At 44.7% G+C, this 19,504-nt stretch overlaps 1 protein-coding gene across 1 annotated transcript in view; it reads right to left on the reverse strand.

The window, feature by feature from the left end:
- CTNNAL1 (catenin alpha like 1) overlaps positions 1 to 18,241 on the reverse strand; it is a 52,631-nt gene extending 34,390 nt beyond the window's left edge. The window contains exons 1-4 of the mRNA XM_028523949.2: positions 18,014 to 18,241; positions 5,947 to 6,136; positions 2,228 to 2,415; positions 413 to 532 (exon numbers count right to left, since the gene is read on the reverse strand). Of these exons, the coding sequence (XP_028379750.1) occupies positions 413 to 532; positions 2,228 to 2,415; positions 5,947 to 6,136; positions 18,014 to 18,154 (639 nt within the window). The 5' untranslated portion in view covers positions 18,155 to 18,241. The remainder of the gene's footprint in view (positions 1 to 412; positions 533 to 2,227; positions 2,416 to 5,946; positions 6,137 to 18,013) is intronic.
- Between the last annotated feature and the right edge of the window lie 1,263 nt (positions 18,242 to 19,504).

Raw genomic sequence — 19,504 nt, forward strand, 5'->3', positions numbered from 1 at the left:
TACAGGGATGTTTTCAGAATTCAATGAGGTCATGGATATTGAGTGCCTAACACACAGCCAATGCAAATAAATAATGGCTTGGGTTATTACTATGCCTCTAACGTAGAATAATTACAGAAAGCTATGGTAACAGGGTAATACATAAAAATCACAGGGCAAACAACAACAGCTATATAACAAATATTTATACTGCTAAGAATATTTGCACTGTTAAGAATATCTATGACTTATTTATTTGTCTGAGCCCTGGTCAAAAGTCTAATGGAAAGTTTCACCAAAGAGGAAGTACTTGAGTTGGGCCTTGAAGGCAAGCATGACCTTTCCCAGTGTGTGAAACGGGAACAAACAACTTAGACATGCACAAGAGAAGTACGCATGTATTTGAAAATTTTAAAACAGGGCAAACACGTACATTTTGCCTATCTCCAGTTAGATGTGCAAACTCCACCATTTCGTTGCCAAACTGACTGAATATCTGGACAAACTCTTGAAAGCTATTCACTTTCTCCAGTCTCTCCATAGTTGCAAGAACCTGCAAAACAGAGAATATTTTGTCATTGGGTGTAGATGTGAGAGGGACGGAGGTGTCAAGGCAGAGGAGGGAGAGGAAAAAAGAGCAAGTTTCTCTTCAGGAGGAGAGGGGAGGAGGAGGAGGAGTCCAAGAAGGAGCCGGCCAGCGGGGCTCAGAGAGGCAGAGGCGGATTTAGAGGTTAGAATTCTAGGGGGTGATCTGTTTTTAGGATGGGGAGGCTTGGGCTTACTTGAAAATTAACAGGAAAAAGTAAAAGAAAGGACTAATATACAGGAGGCTATATACAAGGAAATATATGAGAGAAGGACTCATTTGGGTAGCAAATTCTGGAGAAGGTGAGGACAGGTAGGACTGAGGTAACACCATCTTCGGAGGACAGGGGAGGGGGCGGGGATAAGAGACGGCCCACAGAGGCCTTCAGGTCAGTTAACCAGACCTGGGAAACCCCGCTCTTCTCGGGGCAGTGGAAGGAAGCCGTCTGCAGAGTGGAAAGGGAGGTCCGGGGACTTTAAGAAAGAAAAACAGTGTGGGTCAGTCAGGGACTGCCTGTGTGAAATAAATTAATTGCCAATTAATTTATCTGCCAAGAGCCTTGGGCAGCCAGGGGTGAATAGAGAGCTGAACCTGCAGTAGAGGCAACAAAATGTCATGTGTATTCTTCGAATTAGAAATAAAAGTAAACAGAAGTGAAACATCGTTTCAAATGCCTTTCTCTAAAATAACACTACTGGATTAGCTTTAGTCAGATGCAGATAGGTAAAGAAAACACAGATATCCTGTGTTTACTTATTTCTAATGAGGATATGATGGATGTCTGGCATGTTAATCTGCCCGGGCAGCTCAGGAAGTGCAGGCCACTGGCTCAGATAAGGCAATTTGCCCCACCACGCTAAGCAGGAGAACCTCGTCTTTCAAAGAGAGCGGCGCTATTTTTATTCCTCCAGCACCGACCCATCCATTCACCTCTCCAATTTCTTTTTCTCTTGAAACTTACATTTCTGACTCACTCAACACTCATCAGGAAGCTCTATCCCCAAAGCCTACAGGGACTGTCCCTTCCCTGGCCATTTGCTCCCCTCCTTGCCTAGGGAGTTATCCAGGGAAAGAAGTAACTGTGCACACCCTGGCTTCCCCGATGATCAAGGGACCGTATTATCTGAGACACTGGAAGAATTTAAATCCATTCCCTAAGTTTTGTAATTATTCAGTAACATTTAGGGACTTTGCACAGGCAAATTCTGGAGTGTGTGGATAAATGTGGTTTCAGGAGACAATGTTTTCTTAAGCTTATCAATTGTTACTCCCTGACTTGGAAAAAAAGGTACTGAGGAAGTCAGCACTTTTATCACTTAGGTTTCTACTACATGCATTGTCGTGGTGTTCAGCTTTTCCTTCCAAATTTGTGTTCATAAAAGGCTTTCACTAATAAGTCTCAATGAGTAGATAATAGTTTTCTAAGAAAAAGTTTAGGCCCAGCACACACATCATTTAGGAATTAACGGGTATAGAAGAAACAGCACTTTCAAGCTACAGACAATTAGAGCTATAATTAAACAATTATTACAGAATTAAATTGTTAATTAAACAATTAAAATAGACAAGCATTGCCAAATTACCTGCAATTAACCTTAAAAAAAAAAACCTTTTTGAGCAACCTTGAAAGACCCGGTATAAAAACATCGGAAAGGGAAGTACCTTATTTCTCGATGTTATTATCTGCTTAATGACCACTCGGTCTGCCAGCAACAACACTTTCGTCACTGAAGAAAGAAGTAACCTTGCAGCCTTTATAACTCCTGTTTTGTCTGTAAAAATTGTGATCTGGCCACCAGACTCTGGGTGATTCAAGTTGCTTACATCTGTAAGTGCTGCAATGGTTTCTCCTAAAAAGAAAGTCAAGGGGCAAATGTCAGGCTGGGAGAAAGGCACACTGAAATTAAAACCCAGGCTTCTCTCTCATCTCAAAGGTCATGTGCATGATGGGCAGAAACTTGGCTTCGTGGTTGTCATGTTTAATTTATGTGTAACTAGCTAGTGTTGGACCTTAACGCAAAACCCAAAGTCAGCCAAATACAAATATTTATTGAGCTCCCATATAAAATATGAAACTTGACTAGCAGCCACGTAAAAAGTGAAAACACACAGCAAGAGTTTAACACTGGGAAAGAAAAGTAAAAAATAATAATTACAATGACGACTAATATTTATTGAGCACTTTCTATGGGCCAAATGCATACATGCATTATATCAAAACACCTCTATAACCACTAACATTATCCCTATTATACAGACAAGAAAAGTGAGGTTTAAAAAGTGTCCTGGCTGGCCCAGCACCACACAGCTAGCAAGTAGCCGAGTTGGGACTAAAATCCAGGCAGCCTGACTCCGAAGACCCAGTTCTTTATCGCTATTTTGCACCATTTTCCTCAAATGAACACTAAAGGTCCAGGGGAGGCCATGATAACCATGGGCTGAGTGGGCTAGAAGCATTTTGGGAGTGATTTAAGTCTTAAATGTGTACATCTTAAGAGAAGACAGGAGGCACCATTTTCGTTCTCTTCCCTGAGTGTCTGTAAGAGGCAGCTCTCAAGATGGGAAAGGACACTCCAGACGAGAAGAGACAAGATGTGGAGCCCGTGACATCAAGCGGCTGCCTAAGACTCGTGTGTGGAGCTGCCTGGGCTCATAGTGCTTCCGGAGGCCCAAGCACAGCCTGCTTGGGTCGGGGTACCACGTCTCCTGCCTCCCCCTGCGCTGAGCTCAGTGACACGACAAAGCCCATACGGTGAGTAGGACTCAGGCTGCCCTGCATGAAAAGACCCCGCTCTTGTTTTAATTAAGGGTTGCTGTAATAGAAATAGTAATATGCAGATCACCTCTACATTTTCTGTTGAATTGTCCATTGAATTATGCAATGTCTTTTGTGTAAGTGCCCAAACAATAATTTAGTGGCAGGAAAAAAAAAAAGTTGCTCTCCTCTTGACAAGCTGGTTTGTATCCTTTCAACAGCGAGAATTACATAACCCTTTCTTCCCCGCATTTCTGTCTTGCCTTCCAGGAAGTTCAAACATAAATTTCACGCTTAATTAGAATAACAGAGTTGGCTGAAGTTTCTAGTTTATTGTCATCTCCTATTTTTAATAGGTTTACTGAAAAGATCTCTTTTTTTGTAAGTGATTTCAAATCCTTTTAAATGTGTGGCAAAATATAAATTATAAAGAAAATAAGGGTCGCCCCCTGCCCTCCACATAAAATCTATTCTCTACCCTGGGAATGGCTAGAAATCCAAGAGTCAAACCAGAATCCTCCCTTTCCTTTAATTAATAACCAAGTTCTAGCTGTTTAACCACTTAGTGAGTGTTTTGTGGACTCTTCCTGCTCTGTGTATCACTAAGACACTGCTTTGCTTGTCAAAGCTTCCATATTCATGACCCAACCTTCAGTCTCAACTGGCTCTCAATCAGCTCTCATTTGCTCATTTCCTCCATGCATGCCACTGGAAAGATTTCTAACGCAAAGCTCTATGTCTTCCACCTGGCTCAAAAGTCCTCAAACTGTCACCTACAGAATAATACCTGAAGTCATTCGTGTAACATACAGAACCACGCATGATCCAGCTGGCCTCTCCATACTGACTTGGCCTTATCTCACCCACGCCCTTGCCCCGGAGACTCCCCCAAAACACCCGCTCCTCCCTCAGGGTCACCTGTGGCAGTAAATAGCACTGTCATTTGCCCAGCTGTTCACACTCCACACCTTGACTCTTCTTTCCATCACATCCCACAACTAAACTAATGGCGTCACCTTGGCAATAGAACCACAGGCAACCTCTTTTCACCACCTCAAATGCTATCGGCCGGTCTGAGTCACCATGATCTGTCACCTGGGCCACCGCAACAGCCTCTTCACTGGTCTGATTTCACCCTTAGACCTCCTCACACCTGTTCTCCACACTGGAGCCACCAGCCACCCCTTTAACACATAAATGAGAGTATGTCCCCACCCTACACCACACCTCCCACAACCCCCCCCCCCCCCCCCCCCCCCCCCGTTACACTTAGAACACTATCCAAAGTTCCTATCTTTGCCTGGAAGGCCACACCCGGTTTCACTCTTCTCTTGGCCAGGGAGGCCCTCCCCCCAGACATCCACGTAGCTGGGGGCCTGTTTCATGGCCGTCTGTGCTCCAATTTTATTTCCTTAGAGGGGCTTCCTGACCCCCTATCTCAGTAGTTCTCAACTGGGGGCCATTTGAGCCTGCAAAGAACATTTGGTGATGCCTGGAGACACTGTGGGTTGTCAAGATGGGGGAAGAGGGGACCTACTGGGATCTAATAGGTAGAAGCTAGGGATTCTGCTCAATGGTCTAGGCAGGGGTGTCAGACTCATTTTCCCCAGGGGCCACACCAGCCTTGCAGTTGCCTTCAAAGGGCCGAATGTAATTTTAGGGCTGTATAAGTGTAACTACTCCCTCACAGTTAAGCGAGAGCTGGGCACAGCCGCTGGGTAGAAACAAGGTGGAGGGCCAGATTAGGCCCATGGGCCTTGTGTTTGCCACCCGTGGTCCACAGCGCATAGGACAGCTCCTACCCCTAACGAAGAATTATCAACAAGCAATTATCCAGCCCACAGTGTCGATGTCATCTACCCTCTTTAAAATATATTTCCATTGGTTCCTAACCGTTACTCTGCTTTGTCATTTTCTCCACGATAACTATTACTACCTGACATTATGTATCTATTTATTCATGTGTTTGTGGCCTCACTCACTGGACAGAAGTGTGTCTCCCTTACTAGAATCCAAGCTCCATGAGAGCAGGCTTTTGACTAATGTGGACACACCTATATCCCTATGGCCTAGAAAAATGCCTGGCATGTAGGCAGGATTCAGTGAATATTCATGAAAAGAATAAACGGATAAATGACACTTCAACAAAGTTGAGTCTACCAAACACCCCAGGTTCTCTTAGGCTTCTCAGCCACCCACCAGCCATAGAGAATGTGTACAACATCATGCACTCTGAGGTTGCTACGGTTTGCCTGCTGCAGGGGACAGGCACAGGACAGGCACGGGCTAATTCTTATTTCCATTTCCTGCACGGTGACCAGTACGCTGATGTGCTCCTCAAAGGTGGAGTCCATGCCTCACACCCCTCTCTCTCGCACATTTCAATGGCTGATGGGGGTAGCTGACTACCTTGCCCAGGGAAACAGTTCAATTTTCAGATTTAGGACTTGAGCCTAAAGAAAGTCAATAGTCTTAGAAGCTATTCAGGCCCTTAATGTCCCAGGCATCTGTAATAATGGGGCTAAATCACAGTATACACCTTTACTCAACATAAGACAATAATTTGTCACCATACCCAAAGCAATAAAATTGCTATGAACTGGCTTCGATATCGATATCCACATACCTGCTTGTTTGGCTTCAATGCAGGCAATATTTATTTCTTCTTTCAAATCCCTGTTTTCGTTGGCTATCGCCTCCCCTACTTTCACAAATCTTCCAACTGCCAAGTTGACGGCTTGTCCTACACGCTGAATTGCTTGCAGAGTTTTATCAGACTTTTTGGTATTATCTTTATGATTGATGAGTGTGGTAATCTAAAAACAAAATAGGAAAGCAACTTGTTTAAATTTTATCTCAATAACTTTTTTTTAAGCTAAATCACAAAGGCCAAGTAAATGAAGCCCAGTGTACCAGACAAGGCTAATAGATTAAATTGATAGTTTAATGCTCCAACCCAGAGGCAACCAGGAAAGCATCCTGCATCCCTCCTCAGGACAATGTTCCCATTCATAACAACCCCAAGTTTAGGAAAGGGCAGATATCTGGGGCATACAGTTCCAAAAACCCTCGGATATTTCACTAAATCTTTAAGATGGGAGAAAAGTAGGTGAGGCTAGATCATTACAATCAAAGAATCCACAGAGAATCAAAGCACTTCAGATCTAGTTCCTCTGCTAGGACTTGGGCTGCTATGAGGATGGAGACAGCATCTTCACCTTGCATCCCACCCCATTGCCTAGTCCGTAGCTTGTACAAGATGGTACGTGTGCCCTTCATGTTTACTGAATGAAGTAGGTACCGAGAATAACCATTGCAATCTGTTTTATGCTCCTCTGAGTTTTGCTGTAGACTAAAGTAAATGCAATACCAAGAGTCTGAACACCTGCTACCAGCCCCTGAAATAAAATACAAAAGGTGACGAGCTGGTTGAAACACAGATAAATCTTCAAGATGTCTTATAAAATTAGCACATGGACTCTGCCGACATACAAATTTAAAGAATGTTACATAAAAAATATAGGTCCCAAATAGTACATGTCCACTGAGCATGGCTTTGAAATAATTTATATAAATATATTAACAGAGGCCAGATAGACAGTTAAGAGAAGAGGGGAGGAATCCCTCTCTGAGAGATTATTATGTGCCAAGCACTTTCTATGCTACGGCACTAATAGTTTCAAATCAGGAAGGTCTGGCTATGTACTTGGGCTCTGTCATTGCTAGCTGAATGACCTATGGAAATTTAGTTTACTTCTCTAAATTTCCTCATCTATAATATTGTTTTTCAAATTTTGGTTATTTCCAAGATGCCAGGTCCTGAGGATGCATCAGTCAACATTACAAATCCTGCCTCCATCTGGCTAACAGTCTAATAGAATGACAATAATAGTAATTCAATCATACAAAATGTATTTGTTGCACAACTATCTTATGCCAAATAAAATTCTAGGTAATGATGAAACACAGCAATTAACAAGGAAGGCCCATGCTTTCATGGAGCTCACATTCTAGTGTGGGGAAATACAAGAATCACATAAATAGGGAAATAAAGCATTTTTAATATGCATGCTATGCAAGAGTATTAAAATAGGATAATGTAATAGGAAGTATGTGTAGCTACCTGAGATTAGCTGATCTTCCTTCATAAGAAAAGGATATTTAAGCTGAAACCTACATGATACCAAGTAGCCAGGCTGGCAAACATCTGGGGAATAAAGCATCCTAGGGAGAAATAATTGTTTGAAAAAGGGGGGATACCCTCAGGAAAGACCAAAGTGGTTAAAGAATGATGGGTCAGAGAGCAAGAATACAACCCATACGAACAGGTGGGCAGGGGCCAGCTGTTAAGGCTGCGAGTTGGAGTCAAGTTGTGTTTATTGTGAGAGTGATGGAAAGTCACTGGAGGGCGTTTAAGCAGGAAAGGGAAAGGCTCTCTAGGGGTTTTGATGTGTCTCCACAGATTCTTTGCTATTTCACCTTTCAAGGGGTGGAGCCTCATTCCTCTCTCCTAAAGTATGGGCTGAACTTAGAACAGGAGAAAGCAGAAGTGACAGCATGTGACTTTTGAGGGCAGGTCACTGTAACAATTCTGTTCCCATCTTACTCCCTCTCTGAGGTTACTCACTTCTAGGGGAAGCGAGTGGCCGTGTCATGAAGACAACTGGCCAGCCTGGTGCGGGGGCTGCCGCGACTGGGAACTGAAGCCTCCGAACACCACACACCAGTGGTCAGGAACCACCCCTGCGAGGCACTCCCAAATTCCTGACACACACAGAAACCAGGATAATAAATGGTGGCTGTTTTAAACCATTAATTTGGGGGTAATTTATTTAGCAGCAGTAAATAACTAATGTGATCCCAAATGTACGTCTTTAAAAGGAACACTGTCTCCTGGGGAAGAAGTAATTGCTCAGGTGGCAAAAGCAGGAGCAGGGAGACCAGTGAGAAAGCTGTGGCAGTAGCCTGGGTAAAAGGCGGCACCAGCTTGAACCCAGGTGGCGATAGTCAAGGTGGAAGAAAATGGACCAACTGGGGGATGTCTTGAATACACAGCGTCCAGCAGAAGTGACGTCTGCCTGAGTGTGGTTGGCAGGGTAATAATTTATAGTTTTAATTTGAACATTTCACCTGAAATGCCATATGGTGTGCTTGAGCATGATATTGCCATGTCATAGAATTACATGCTTATGATTTTGTAATAAAAGATTTTGTAATAAAAAGGGGTGTTCTTTGTGCTGGACCCTGTATATGACTTGCTTAATGGATTAGATTGGTGTTCTCAAAGAACCACCAAATGTGTGGCATGACAAAGAGAGTTCACTGACAACACATTAACATTTCTATGTGGCAGGCACACAAAAAAGTGTTTTATGTAAGTAATCTAATTTAATCTTCATAATCATCTTAGGACCCAGGTACTATTTTATCCTCTTTTTATAGGTAAGAACACTCCCATTAAAAGATGCATTTTTAAGGTCACACAGCTATTAAGTGGTAAAGCTAAAATTCAGGTAATTTGACTCTGAGGCCATACTTTTTTCCCAGCTTTACTGACATATAATTAACATATAACATTGTATAAGTCTGATACATGTGTATGTTGCAAATGATTACCAACATAGGGTTAATTAACACCTCCATCACCTCATATAATGTGTGTGTGTGTGTGTGTGTGTGTGTGTGTGTGGTGAGAACATGTAATCCATTCTTCCTGACTTTCAAGTATGTACGGTAATTCAGCATTGTTAACCACAATCACCATGCTCTACATTAGATCCCCGGAACTTATTTCTCTTATAAGAAAAACCTATGTCACATCAATGTGTGGTTGCCTTTTATGTGCCCCCTACTGGGGACCTGGCTGGCATGTGCCCTGACTGGGAATGGAATGAGTGACCCTTTGGTTCGCAGGCCAGCGCTCAATTCACTGAGCCACACCAACCAGGGCTTTATACTCCTTCTAATGTCCTATTGAATTTGGTTTGCTAGTATTTTGTTGATAACTTCTCACCTATATCCATCAGGGATATTGGCCTATAGTTTTCTTTCTTTGCAGTGTCTTCATCTAGATTTTATATCAGGGTAATGAGAGCAAAGGCCATAGTTTTAAACACTATGCTATAACAACAAAAAATACACACACACACAAAGAAAGAAAAAAGAAATACCACCCTATAACACTGCACAAAATCCCAAAGAAGCAGATATTTTACAAATGAGGAATGCGGACACCACGGAGAGTAAGAAATTGGACATGAAGGAGATACTCTGACTCCAGGAACTGAGCTCCGGAGCCCAGCCCCTGAACCACTTAGCATGCTGCTGGTCTGCCTTCCGATACTGATAAGAGGATTAAACAAAATGATCCACAGATATTATGTTTAACAAAGTACCCGGTTTATGGTGAGCACTCAGGGTATATTATAATTAGGTCCTTTATTTAATCCTTAGGTATTATTAAAGATAAGAAAACCGAGGCTGAGTGAAATTAAGTATTGGCTCACACAGCTAAGAAGTGGCCGAGTTTAGAATGTGAACCCAGGTTTGTCTGACACCAAAGCCCACCCAATCTTCTTTCCTTTAGTGGGGGGGGGGGGGGGGTTGCAACCTTTCTGATTTTTTTGGAAGGGTCACAGACCATTTTCTTTAAAATAAAGTGTTCTCTAAAGCCATTAGGTCATCACGTCAAAGCAGAGTTGCTGCGCTTTGCTGCTGAATTCTGAGGATGATGTGGGACGTGCTGCTGGGAAGCAGGGAAACAAACAGGAATCCTACAGCACCGGCTTAGTCCCTCTCCACACCCGATGGCCCAGGGAACTCTTCACACCACCTGGAGAAGAGAGGCGCACCTTGGAAGAGACTCCATAGTAAAAAGGAGTGTAAGCTGCTTGTTAAATCCTTTACCTACATAAAACTTTAAAAATGCAATCATGAAGAAAGGATCCTGCAATTATGCTGAAATACCACCTATTGTTCAGTTCTGAAACGCTCATTTCGCTGTCACTACAAGCACCCTCCTCAGTGCATATAATTAGGTGTGGCCGTCTTCCCGCACTCCAAGCAGTCCAGAAAGCATTCAGTCCAAACCCAGGTATGCCTTTAAAATTGACAGAGGAGCCAAGTCAAATTTACAAAATTCCATACTAAAAGTTCTATTTGTTTCCTCAAATTATGCTCAGACTTTTAAAGAGGGAGTTTCAAAAATTATACTTGCTAAAAAAAAACATGGAAAAATTAGGAAAGTCTAAAGAAAACAATCACCCAATATTCTACTACCCCATGGGCATTTGGGCCTAATGCTTTCAGTCTTGTTTTATACATATACATACTTAAACACACGGTTTGACAAAATTCAGATCAAACTTCAGTTTCCTCATCATGCAAACAATAAGAACAGGCAGCATTTAACATTCAGCCCAACAGTAGCAGGCACTATGTTACTTGTTTTACATGTGTTAAGTCCTTGAACGGTTCTGTCTCCATGAGGGAGATCCTATTATCACCCTCATTTTACAGAGAAAGAACCTAAAACTTGAAGACAGATCACAGAGCCAGTAAGGTGCCTACACTCTTAATCACCATACTTTCCCTTCCCTCCCAGGACTGTGTTAAGGATCAAGGGAGAGACAGCTGGTGAAAGCGCCCTGTAAGTTACATGATGTTCCCGATCATATTTGAGCTATTATTCTGCCAAGTGGGAGGCATATTATATCAGGAGTCACGACCTGGAGCTGCCCTGACACCGGTCTGGAGGCTGCCTGAACGAAGTGAAAATGAGGGCAGAGGAGGCATCCCACGGGGAAGAAAGAGAATCCGATACACTGAAGAATTCTGCCGTGGAGTAGGAGGGTAAGAACTGGGGCTTACTTGATACCTTCTAACAAAGGGTGTCAAGAAGTACTAATCTCTAACAAAGTATATCCTTGCACTTAAGAGCGTGACCTCTGGTGTCACTTTGCCTGGGCTGGAATTCGGGCCCCGCCATGTGGCAAGTCGTCTCGCCTTTCTGTGACTCAGTGCTCTCACCTGTAAAAACGGGAACGGCATGCGTACCCATCCCATCAGGTCATTGTGGGGAATAAAGTAGCAAATGTAAGTAAAGCACTTAGGAGAGTGTCTGGTGTATAGTCAGCACCACAAATTGTTAGATAAGATACTGTTTAAACTTCCAGAATCTCTGTTCTTTCCTCATGGTTGTAATGTTATTCTTATTTTCTAGAATAATGGACAGCAATCTCTTGGCTGAAATGGATTTTCTTAGTTTACTTACTTATTTTGTGGGGAGGCGAGAACGTGAAGACCAGGAAGAAAAACCAAACAAAATGAAGCAAAACTGGCCATAGCCCAGATGCAAGAACAAAGCCTGACTTCCCTGGGACCTGAAGAGTAAGGAAGCCAGCCCAGAACAGAGACATTTGTCTCTGGCCTTAACTCAGGTGGACGGAAAAGGGGCCACATAGTAAGCCTGACAAGCTCAGGGGAGGCCCGCATCGTGGGCCTCACAAACCCAGAGACTGAATGTAACCACACAGGGTGGGCTGAACATAAAAATTCCTAACTAAGAGGGGGTCATGGTGGGTAGTCATGTTCTAGGCTGGTCAGCATCCTTCACAAAGGTCCATCTTCACCTCTGAAATTGTCTATTGTCTTTCTGCATCTAGGATAACACACCTTTGGAATGTCAGAGTAATCTCTTCCAGAACCCTCGAAGGCACAACCGCAGGACCGGGGCACGGACCACATTGGCATCTTGTTCCCCATGTGCCTTCTCTCTGTGAGAATGTTGAGTGTCCTGTACTCACCAATGGAAAAGAAGTGTGTGTCTCTCTGTTTTGCTTTTTATCTAATCTCAGAGATTCCCCGCTTTGCTTTCTCCCACCTCCCTAGTCTACTACCCATGGATTTCATGTAATCCCTACCAACCTCTTAGATCTCCTCTTTTGATTTTAATGTCTTTTCCTGTCTGTGATAGATTTACTTCAAAATAAGCTGCAAAACTGCCATTCTCCAGAGCATTTCCTCAATCCATTCAGATTTTGCTTCCCGGCAACTGTCATCACTTTGGCTCACATAAACTCCTATAAGACTTTTTCTTAAGGCTGGATGTTCTTTTTGTCAACATTCTTCAGTAAATGCTTCAAATTATTAGACGTAAAAATCAGCTAATCAGCTATAGAAACCAATGTGAAAGAAACCACACCAAACCATGGGAGATGCTTTAAGAGGCAAAAAGAAGGGCACTTTCACTGACTTCATACACCATTTTATTGTTTGAATTTTGTGTTTTATCTTTCTGTTTTTCATTTTTTATTTTAACCGTCACCCTAAGATATGTTTATTGATTTTAGAGAGGCAGTGGGCGGGGGAGGAAGGAAAAGGGGTAGAGAGAGAAAGAAGCAGCAATCTGAGAGAGAAACAGAGATTAATTGCCTTCCCCACACACCCCAACTGGGTACCAAACCCACAACCTAGGTATGTGCCCTGACCAGGAATCAAACCTGCAACCTTTCTGGTGTACAGGACGACACTCCAACCAACTGAGCCACCCAGCCGGGGTTGTGTGTTTTATCTTTGCCATTAAAAACACATATATATTCACATACACAAATTGGCAAAGAGGGCCCCACGTGTACCCTATTTATCTCCAGCGTAGTGAGACAAGGGTCCTGAAAAGCTTGCAGGGCATTGCAGAGGGAAATGGGAAGATGGGTGAGCTACTCAGAAATGTAAAGGGTCTGTACATCGGTGAATGAGCCAAATCTATCACAGACAGGAAAAGACTCGTGGGTGGTAGAATAACATTCCACACTAGGGTGGAGCTGTGTGACAGATCCCCCCTCCTCCCTTCCTCGCATGAAAACATTTTAAGACTGGGAGTGGGAGTTTTGACAGGAAGAATCAAGTGATTATTAAAGAAGGTGGGGAGTTGTACTACAGAAAATATGTTTGGGACCTAGCCCAGAGCTTTAAAAAAAAAAGTCTAAGTTAGAAAATATGTAACAAATGAGTGTATATAACATACACGCATACAGCTTAAAGAAATGAAAGGGAGATGCGTGCACGCAACCACCGCCAAGGGTGAGAGAACACTGACAGGGCCCCCGACAGCCCGTGAGTGCGGCGGACCCTCCCTTTCTATAATCACCGCCATCCCTCCCCCCAGGAAAAAAACCACCGTCCTGATTTTGTGCTCATCTGTCCCTTGCAACTACTGCACATCAGTTATATCCCTAAGTGATACATGGTTTTATTTTGCTTCATTTTGAACTTTTTTTTTTCATTCAACACTACGTTTTTGAGATTCATCCGTATTGATAATTATACCTGTGGTTCATTCATTTCACTGCCGTATAGTATCTCACTGTATAAACAGAGCACAGTTTATTTACACATCCTACTGTTAAAAGACATTTGGGTTGTTTCCAGTTTAGGGCCATCGGAAATAAAAAAACAAAAACGATCAAAATTAATGCATGTCTCTAACACACAGAAGCAGCAGTTTCTCTTAAGGGTATGGATCCGCTCTCATGTGTTTTTATTTAGATAACCAACCAATTGTCCCAAGCCCAATTTTGCTAAAAAAAAAAAAAAAAAAAAAAAAAAAAAAAGTCTTCCTTTTCCCACTGACCAGCAGTGCCAACTCTGTGATTTATTGAGTTTCCATATGTGTGTGGATCTGTTTCTAGGTTCTCTATGTTTCACTCGTGTTATTTGCCCATCCCAGTCTTATACCCACATTGCTTTAATTTACTACAGTTCCTAAATTTTGGAATCTGGTAGAGTAAATGCATCCACCTTGCTTCTCTTCCAGGTATTCTTGGCTCTTTACTCTTTCATATAAACTTTAGAGTTCCCTTCATCAAATTCTACCTTTAAAAATCTTGTTGAAAGCCCTGGCTGGTGTAGCTCAATGGATTGAGTGTGGGCCTGCAAACCAAAAGGCTGCTAGTTCGATTCCCAGTCATGGCACATGACAACCACACATTGTCATGTTGTGGCAACCACACATTGATGTCTCTCTCCCTCTCTTTCTCCTTCCCTTCCCCTCTCTAAAAAAATAAATAAATAAAAATTTTAAAAAGTAAAAGTAAAAATCTTGTTGAAATTTTCAGTGGAATTGTATTAAATATATAACTAATAAGGAAAACTGATGTGCCTACAATATCAATTCATCTGAACAGTGCTCTTCTCCCATTTATTTAGACCTGCTTTGGCTTTCCATAACATTTTAAAATTTTCTCCATGAAATTTGACATCTCTTTTGCTGCACATATACTCCTAGGAACCTCCTTTTTATTCTGATATATTTTTAGAATTTATTTTTCTGCTTTATCAATGTAAAAAAATGGAGTTGACTTTAGTATCCTGTATTCAGTGAATGGGCTAAACCTTCTAATTTTTATAACTTATTTATGAACTCTTCAGATTTCCATGGAGATAATTACATCACAATGAGAGTTTTCTTTTCTTTATTCATTTATTTTTATTTTAAAGATTTTATTTATTTATTTTTAGAGAGGGAAGGGAGGGAGAAAGAGAGAGAGAAACATCAATGTTCGGTTGCTGGGGGCCATGGCCTGCAACCCAGGCTTGTGCCCTGACTGGGAATCGAACCTGCGATGCTTTGGTTCGCAGCCCGCACTCAATCCACTGAGCTACGCCAGCCAGGGCACAATGGGAGTTTTCATTCTATGTTTACACCTGTCACTTCTCCTTGCCTGGTTGCCTTGGTTAGGAGTTCTCGGGCAGCGTTGATCGGAGCTGTGACAGCAGGCATGCTTCTGTTGTTTCTGGTTTTAAAGAAAATGTTCGTTTTAATGTTTGTTTTTTGATTTGCTGTTATGATGTTAACTGTAGGTTTTCTACAGATACACTTTTTTAGGTTAAGGAAGTTTTCTTCTGCTACTAGTTTGCTAAGTGCTTTTTGTCATGATCAGGAGTTGAATTTAACTGAATCCTTTTTCTGCATCTATTGAAAAGAAAATATAGCTTTTCCAATACGTGAATGCAGACAATTGCACACAGGTGTCTAATATTGACTCTACGTTGCATTTCTGGAGTAAAGGCCGGTAAACCCAGAACTTTTTACGTGGAGGGTCAGGGAAGTGAGATGGTATCAGATAGAAACTCGCCAAACTGTAGAATGCTAGTTCTCTTGTTCACCTCAAGACTCTGTCTCCTCTGTGGCACTATTCCTGACTCATCGTGACTTCTCTGAGCTCTTGGAGCATTTACTATTAAAAATGCTCATTTGACACTTGGCATGTGCCATCCTGTACCTGCTCTGTCTTCCAACTAGAATACAAGACCTTCAAAGAGCAGCAACTAGTAAGCACACAACAAATGCTTTCTTAAAATGTTTAAAATGTTCTTGTGGGTAAGATTATGAAGTATGAGTTGGAAAATAATGCAGCATGGGTTTTCTAGAGAGCTGCAATTTTAATCTGCTAACATTCACTGAAACTTAAAAATCATTCTTAATTGTACTCCATACTTTTCTGCTTTGTTAACAGTATTCTGGCCAAGCTTTATAGACCTTTTAAAATTTTTTATGCATAATTTAACTCTTGCTAAGTACAGCCTGTCATTAGGATCATCAGTTATGGTATTGTGCTAAAGATATTGATGTGGATATATAATGTGTGGAATGCAGAACCTCTGCTGTGAGCCTGAATGAGTCTTTAATAGGGAAGAATAAAAAGTGGCATTTCCCCTTTTGGCATTGACCTCTAGTTAACTCGCAGCAGCGATTCATGCATTCCTCCTCCACTCTCCTACTCTTGCCACCCTCTTTACCCCAGAGTTACACAATGCAGAGTTGTAGGAGTGATACATTGTTAGCAGTGATACTGGGAAAAGTTACCATTTCTGCAGATTACAACCACCTTCCAGCTTGTTTTTCCCTTGTAGACTCTCTTCTCTGTACCCGCTACTAGCTGACCTCATCCCTGCTTCTAATTTCTAGAAAGGACACAGCATATGGCGTAGCTTTGAGCACAGACTCCAGAGCCGGGTTGCCTGGGTTCAAATCCCAGTTTGACATTCGTAGTTCAGTCCCACTACAAGTTACTTAACCTCACTAGTTCTTGGCTTCCTCGTCCATATAATGAAAACCAACATCTATCTACCTCACAGCATTGGTATGAGAATTAAATGAGTTAATATTTATAAGGTGCTTAGAACATGGCCTGCCTGTTGTATAGTCATTGTTAAATAAGTGAATAAAATACTGTCAACTTGAACTCTACCACTCTCTTACCTCCGTGCCTCTTAAAACTACTCCAGCATTTCTCATTTTGGGCGGTGGCTGTATTGGTGGTGGCGGGTCTTCTTCTGGGGTGGGAGGCAGTGCGGGCAGACACCCCCCTAACTGATCCTAGCAATCCTTCCCACGGGCCAGTGCTTCTCTCAGACACAGGAGGGGTGGGGGAGGAGGCTTGTCAGGTGTATTCATTCCCTCTTCTGTTACCCAGGCTAAAATGAACACAGGTGAAGATAATGGAGCTGTTCATTTAATCAGCCTAACAGGAATCCAGGGACATATGTGACAGGCGTTCTCAAGTATTAAAAATTTATGGACCAGCTCCGGGCTCCCCATCACTGAATACGTGCGAGCAAGGGACCGGCGACCAGGTATCAAGGATGCTTTAAGAAAGATTTTTCTTCTTTAGAGTTAGATAATCTTTAAGATTCTTTTTTACCTTTAAAATTTTGGCAATACTAGTGTGAGTCACCAAGACGTTGCAATCTAGTTGTGAGTCACACGACGCCAACGCGCTCCCAAGGCACAGAATTCTTCACTCCCCGGCGCACTTGGCACAGGACCGCGCAGTGAGGTGAGGAATTCGAGCCCTCGGGCTGCGTTAACCGGGCTCGCGGTAACAAAAACTCTAAAACTCCGCGCGTCAGCGAGCTGATTCCAGACTTCTGTTAGGACCGACGAATGCAAAAAAGCACACATCCCCAGTGTGATTCGCCAACGAGATGTGTGTCCGGACTCACTCTCGGGCTGGACAGAAGCGGACGGGAGGGAGCGGGCAGGTCGGGGGAAGGGGCAGGGTGGCCCGGGGCTGAACCGGAGCCGGGCGAGCCGGCACACACACACAGACGCGCGCACGCAGGGGAAAGGGACAAAGGCCTCGGGGAGAGCACGCCGGACTCGGAGGCGGGCAGGAATGCCCCAGCCAGAGTGGCCACCAGTCCGGGTTCGGACTGGGGATGCAAACGTGAGCCGGCGGGGGGTTCGAGAGTGGCGACCAGGGTCCCTATGTGCCAGCAGGGCCCCCGCGGGGTCCTCTCTGCCTCCCGGGAGGGGGGCTCGGCCGCCGCACTCCGAGGGGGCCTCGCTGGGCCAGGAGCTCCTGCATCGCAGCCCCGAAGCGTGTCCTGTGGGACAGGCCGGGCCGCGCACCTGCCGGCGGGGCACTCGGGTCCGCACCGCAATCTGCGCCCCGCAGCCTCCCCTGCGGCTCAGCGCACTCGGCCTCGCCTCGGGGTTTCCGAGGGTCCCGACTCCCGCCGCCTCCGCCGACGCGCGCCCCCGAACCCAGACTGGCGGTCCGGCACGCACTTTGCAGCGAGGGTGCTGAACGTGAAGCAACGGCTGCCTCCGGCCCGGCCCCGCAGCGCGAGCACCGCCGCCATCACCGGCCGCGGCCAGGGACGAGGGGCCGCGCCGGGAGCCACTTTACCTGGGAAACCAGCGGGAGCAGCGTCTGCTCCACCGAGCGAGTTTTGATCTCAAGTCCTGAGTCGAAGGTGAAGCCGGACGGGCCTGAGCCTTGCACTGCCCCGGCGCCGCCGACGCCGGCGGGGCCCGGAGAGGCGGCCATGGCTCTCCGCCCGTCGCACAGCCCGGACGCCGCGCCACTGCGGGCCCACCGCCTGCCAGCCAGCCCGCCCGCGGCTGCGGCACTGCACCCGCGCCGCCCGAGGCCCCGCCCCCCCGCGGGCCCGCCTCTGGGACGGCCCGGCCCCGCCCCCAGACTGCTCAGCCGCCGCCGCCGAGCCCCGCCCCCCGCCCCTGCCTGGCTCCCCAGCGCTTTCGTCTGGGGTCCGCTCCACAGCCCCGCCCCTACCCCGGCCCCGCCCCCACGCTGCCCCGCCTCCGGCCCGCCCCGACTCGCTTTTGAGACTACTCTTCGGTGCGTTCCACGCAGGTTTCACCCCACTGGAATAGACAAGACACCCGAGGGCCTCCCTCACGGCCACGTGTCCTCTTACCACGACAAGAACAACCGCCGCCAGCAAAGCTTCCTGTCCCCCGGATAGATGACTCAGCCTAACTCCCATTCAGTGACAATTTCTAGAAGATGCGCTGGGATTGAAACTAACGGAGCAGAACTAGAGTCAAGGCTATAAAGCAGGGCTTTCACTGTGCGACGGGAATTCCGCCAGTTATATATATAGTGCTTCCGAGGTCCATTCCCCCTCCACGCAGCTCCTTTTTCGACTTTCTCATAAATACTTTGGGCTGAATTGAAGATTAAGTATTTGATTATGCAATTAAGTAGTATCTAGGTGCTTGGTGAGAAGGCAGTGGTTTGGGTATCTTTTGAACTACTGTTCAGAATTACTCTTGAAAAGGAAGTAAAATAGAGCAAATGGAAAAGCTTCATCTACTGTTCAGTATTTTCAAAATTACTTTTCCCCTAGTATCTAGCACAGAACCTTTCTTCACAGCTGTTCATTGACTGAAAAGATCATTAGTGTTTATTTCAGATTAAACTCATTGAAGAGTAAGGCTAAGAAGCAGAGTCCCTATGTGATTGCGATGGGAGAACTGAACCCTCTTACCTTAAGGATTCCAGAAGCAAAGCCAAAAGGAGATTGTCAGAAGCACACTCCCTCTGAAGGGGTCTGGGCATAAGCAATAGACTGAGAAGCATGAAGAAATACTTTGTGAACTAGCTTATCTGCTAACGAAAGACCATCAGAATAGAAAAGACTGTGTGGCTGGCTAGTCCATCCTTACGTCTCGCCCAGGATCATTTCTCCACCCATGATGTCCAGTCGATGAGCTGGCCACCACCAACTGGAGCTGTCAGCAAGCTCTTTCCCAAGCATCACTGAAAGGCATTTCACAGTACTTCCATTGTGGGTCAGAGCATCACCTGCCGGTGCTGCACTGATATCTCTGGTGTTGAACACAGCGGCCACAACTCACGTTTGTTTTGTTCATT

The sequence above is a fragment of the Phyllostomus discolor genome, chromosome 3 (genome assembly GCF_004126475.2).
Source record: "Phyllostomus discolor isolate MPI-MPIP mPhyDis1 chromosome 3, mPhyDis1.pri.v3, whole genome shotgun sequence".
Classification (NCBI taxonomy): domain Eukaryota; kingdom Metazoa; phylum Chordata; class Mammalia; order Chiroptera; family Phyllostomidae; genus Phyllostomus; species Phyllostomus discolor.